Here is a 4,420-nt window from a genome sequence, read left to right on the forward strand (position 1 = left end):
GCCCCAAGCGGGGGCGGGTACACCCTGGAATAGCGCCCGGTTCCGACTTGGGGCGCAAAAACTGAATATCTGACGGTCGCAACTGGCTCCGCGCTCAGCGCTAAATTTTGGGCGCACGCCAGCTGGCGGGCCCAAAGTGAATTTCTAGGCCCTAGAATTGGGGCGAAGCCCTATGTTGGGGCGAACGCTATGAAGATAGCGCCAACTCAGATATTGACTATACATTTAGCGCCTGCGCTAAGTGTTTGCGCGCGCCCGTGAGCGCAAGCAGCTCATGACGTCATTTCAGTGTGCAACGCCTTTTAGGAGTGCCTGAGCGTATATTGGGTGGCGCCCGGAGCCTTAGCGCCCAGCGCTATTAGTGACAGTTCGAAGGAGGGCTAACAGGCCCTTCTCGGAGTAGGGCGGCGCTATTTAAAGGGGACAGCTCTAGTGCAGAATCTTCTGCCACTTGGCCTGCTCATTGCGATTGCTGCTAGAGAGAGTTGGCGAGCTAATGGGAGCGGAGTTCTGGGAATTTAGCTTTACAGTACTTGAGACCTTCAACCCTGTCCGAAGCACTTGCAGCACTACACCTAAAAGCCTTTTGACCAACTGGCATCGGAATGGGAGCTTGTTTGGAGGGCGACGGCCTCATCGCCCAACACTGTGAAGGGGCAGAGAGACGGCGGGAGAGAGGGCCGGGATTGGCCAGAATGAGGAGGGGCAATGGAGGTCGGCCAATCCGACGGGATGCTGCGAGGGACTTGAGGCAGCAGGTGACAAGCCTTGACATGTCGGAGGAGCAGTGTTTGCGAAGGCTCGAATCTGGAGGGACATTGTTACTGATCTGTGCCACCTGCTTGGTCAGGATCTGCAGCCGCGTGAACGCTGCAGAACCTCTCTGTCCGTGATGGCCTCCATTTTTATGCCAACGGATCCTTTCAGTCAGCCATTGGGGACAATGCCACTGTCGCTCAGGCTGCAGTCCGCTGTTGCATCCGGCAAGTGACAGATGCCCTTTATAGGCGAACGCGTCAATTCATTACCTTCCCTCGGACCCTGCACAAGCAGGCGGAGGAGGAGATGAGGAGGAGGAGGAGGAGGAGGAGGAAGATGGAAGGGCTGCTGAAAGTGGAAGGTCCATACGTCAGAGGCTCCTCTGGACTCGTGTCGACACCCCTGTGGCGGAATGATGAGAGTCTTAACTCATGCGCACTTTGGATGTTTGAGGGCCTCTGAATGCCAGCATCACTGAAAGTAGTCACATGCACCATGCAACATTGAAACTTCTGTTTATTGACACAAAAGTCTTTCATTACAGCTAAACAACGTAATGTGAGCAGAAACCATAACTTTCAAAATAACTGTGAACTGTTCGGCAAAGCCGCAAAACTCAACAAACCTTCTGCAAATATAACAGCACGTGAGGGTGTTCTTGAATTTGGACAAACAAACGTCTCAGCACCTCCCTCTACAACTGGCCCCTTGAGGGAGAACGACTTCTCTTCTGCGCCCGGCCCCTTCCCTCCCCGCTGCTCCTACGTAATTGGACTCCAGTGGCGGGCTCAAGGCTGGGGGACGCTTGCTGACTGTCTGGAAGCGCAGAAGCCCCTGAGGGACGGCCTGGCCGACCTCTGGGCTTGGAGGGTGCGGACGCAGGATGCTTGCTGTGACCATGGCTGGAAGCAGTGTGGCCTGCAGGTGGTGGCAGCTGCAATGCAGGCGTCCCAGCGCTGGCATGTGCAATGCTCTCCTGCCGAGAGAGGACACCTGCACCATGGTCGGACGACACACTGGCTATCTGAGGGGAGCGGCTCGGCTCATCCGCCACAATCGCATGCTCCGCTGATTCCTGGCCTTGTACGGGAGTGGAAGGGCCCAGGGTGATCCTATCTGATGCAGAGAGGGTGGCTGCAGTGAGAGATCGCGTTGCATCAATCTGGCTGTGGAGGAGCCCAGCAAGTGACTGCGTGGCAACAGTGAGGACCTGTGTGCCAGGTGCCAGTGCTTCGGAGAAGGCCTGGACAGTTCTTCCCATGGCTTCGGACAAGGCAGGTGCCGACCGCTCCACTGCCTCGGACAAGCCCTGCACAGACCTTTCCAGGGATTGTCCGAAGCCCTGAACAGTCCTTTCCATTGCCGACTCAAAGCCGTGGACAGTCCTCTCCATTGTTGGGCCGAAGCCCTGGATAGTCCTGTCCATTGTGGCCCCGAAGCCCTGGATAGACCTGTCCATTGTTTCCCCAAACACCTGGAGAGTCCTCTCCATTGTTGCCCCAAAGCCCTGCAGAGTCCTCTCCATTGTTGCCCTGAAGTCCAACATACTCCTAGCCAATGAATCTATTGACTCAGGCATCTTCTCCACTGCAGCCATCAGCTCCGTGTGTCTGACCCGGGCCTGTTTGCTCATCTCAGCCAGGCGACGGACCTCATCTGCACTCTGTGCAGCAGTCATGACGACCTGCCTTGCCCTGCGGGGAGACGGTGGCCGAACTTGCCTATCCCCCGTGCGTTGCTGCATGCCGCTTGGTCCGGCAACTGGTTCATCCTCAGAGCCACCCCCCCTCCCCTCCAGGTGACTACTATCCCCAGTCTGCAGATGTCTCAGCTCCCCGGATTCTGCAGCAGCTGGTCCGGATTCCTCCTGGTCCTCGCCTCTGGTGGCACTGGCACTGGCAGCTTCAGCGCGTTGAGCCCGAGTTGGTGCTGCTTCATCTGAAAGTGGGAGGTGGAAGAGTGGCTTTAGCAAAAGGACAGCTTTGCTGAAAGGCATGCCAGATTGCGGCAAGGCTCTGACATGGCTGCACACTGAGGATGCATGCTGGCGGGGGGACCAAGTGGAAGGCAACAGGTGAAAAAGGTGAGAGTCTTACCCTCGCTGTCGGTAATGGGGTCGGCAGATGCAGTGGTCACAGGACCAGACAGACGTCCTCCAAGTATCTGGTGCACTCTCTCCTCCAGATCCGTGAGAGTGACCATTTGTGCAGGTCCGCCACCGGTTCGACGCTGCTCCTTTCGAATCATCGCCAGCTTGGACTGCAGGGGAAAGAAGGGGAGGTTCTGTTACACGATGCCTTGAGACCTCATCGCATGCCCCCCATGGTGCAAGAGCCCTTACATGAGGCCTTGAGACCTCATCGCATGCCCCCCATGGTGCAAGAGCCCTTACATGAGGCCTTGAGACCTCATCGAATGCCCCCCATGGTGCAAGAGCCATTACATGAGGCCTTGAGACATCTGTCCATGTGTGTGCCCAGAAAGGGCCATGGGTGCATACTGACAGATGGCCATTGGCGCATCATTGCAGCAGGGTGCCCGAAGTCATCTGCAGATGGAGGGAAGCACAAGTTTGGTAAACCATCACTCACCCTAACGATCCGTGTGAGGTCGTTGAATTTCTTCCTGCACTGAACAGGGGTCCTGGTCGCCATGCTGCTGGAGTTCACCCTCACAGCAACCTCCCTCCAAGATCGTCGATAAGCCTTCTGATTCGGCCTCTTGCCATTATCCGGATACAGGACCTCTCGACGGTGTTCAACTGCAGCCACCAAGTGGTCCAGAGCCTCAGTGCTGAAGCGCTCTGCTCTCTGCCTAACCTTCTCCATGATGAACAAGTTTGTACCGCCAGACAAGGGCGAGCGCCGAATCTGAGGCCTACATGGCTTTGGGTGTTGAAGCTCAGGCTGACTGACCCACCCCTTTAAGAGCCAGCCGGCGCCTGGAGGTCTCGTGCTTTCCCGTAATTGAGTTCACCTGCGCTGCGCCCGTCCGCGTCGAAATTGAGTAGCGCCTGACCTTTTGCGCCTTAAGAGCACCGTGCAACGGCTGATTTAGCGCCTCAATCCCCTTTGGGGGCGATGCAACCCAATATTGCGCCAGGCGGCGATAAGTTTCGTCTGGCTATAAACTTTGCCAGTTCTAACGCCTCAAGCGGGGCTATACCCAATTTCTAGGTCCTAATGCCTATTTTAGGCATCCACCAAGGATGCTTGAAACATTGCTCGACTCAAAATGGGGTCGGAGGTTTATCAGGCGTCCTTGGGGCGCAGGTCATTGTTGCTAAAAATTGGAACCTTTTGTGTCCATTGTCTGCCCAGAAAATACATAATTTTACTTAATTAAGTTGATTACTTAATTGTTTTAGCCTCAGTTACCATGTCTGTCTGTGTGGAGCCGTGTTTTTGTGAAAATTCTAAGTGGTCAGTATATAAGTTGTACTCTACTCTATATCTGGTAAATCCCCGCATGGTATAAAGTTTCACTGTTCACCATGTGGCACACGATCAGAGCTATTTCACACATAAGTTCAAGGTTTAGTTTGTAGGAAATATAGGGTTGTCTATGAAAGCTGGCCTTTTGCAGAATCCACGAATAAAGAGCATTGGGAAGTAACATGAAATGTACCAACTTTATTGCCTTGTAACATACTCAGGCTGTG

General features: G+C 54.8%; 1 protein-coding gene across 1 annotated transcript; it reads right to left on the bottom strand.

Moving 5' to 3' along the window:
• Positions 1-978: 978 nt before the first annotated feature.
• On the bottom strand, positions 979-3,823 carry LOC147106971 (uncharacterized). Its single transcript, XM_086008478.1, has 2 exons — positions 2,856-3,823; positions 979-2,697 (listed from the first exon to the last, which is right to left on the bottom strand). Exons 1-2 carry the CDS (start codon positions 3,004-3,006, stop codon positions 1,454-1,456), a joined length of 1,395 nt encoding a protein of 464 aa, XP_085864604.1. The 5' UTR covers positions 3,007-3,823; the 3' UTR covers positions 979-1,453.
• Positions 3,824-4,420: the final 597 nt, after the last annotated feature.

The sequence above is a fragment of the Somniosus microcephalus genome, chromosome 15, assembly GCF_052327205.1.
Source record: "Somniosus microcephalus isolate GS21.2 chromosome 15, FLI_Smic_1.0, whole genome shotgun sequence".
Lineage (NCBI taxonomy): Eukaryota > Metazoa > Chordata > Chondrichthyes > Squaliformes > Somniosidae > Somniosus > Somniosus microcephalus.

Excerpts from the sequence above, each read along its gene's own strand:
- LOC147106971 (XM_086008478.1), bottom strand. The coding sequence starts at position 3,006 with ATGATTCGAAAGGAGCAGCGTCGAACCGGTGGCGGACCTGCACAAATG. Across the intron at positions 2,698-2,855 it reads CCCCATTACCGACAGCGAGG|ATGAAGCAGCACCAACTCGG; the intron begins GTAAGACTCTCA and ends TCCCACTTTCAG.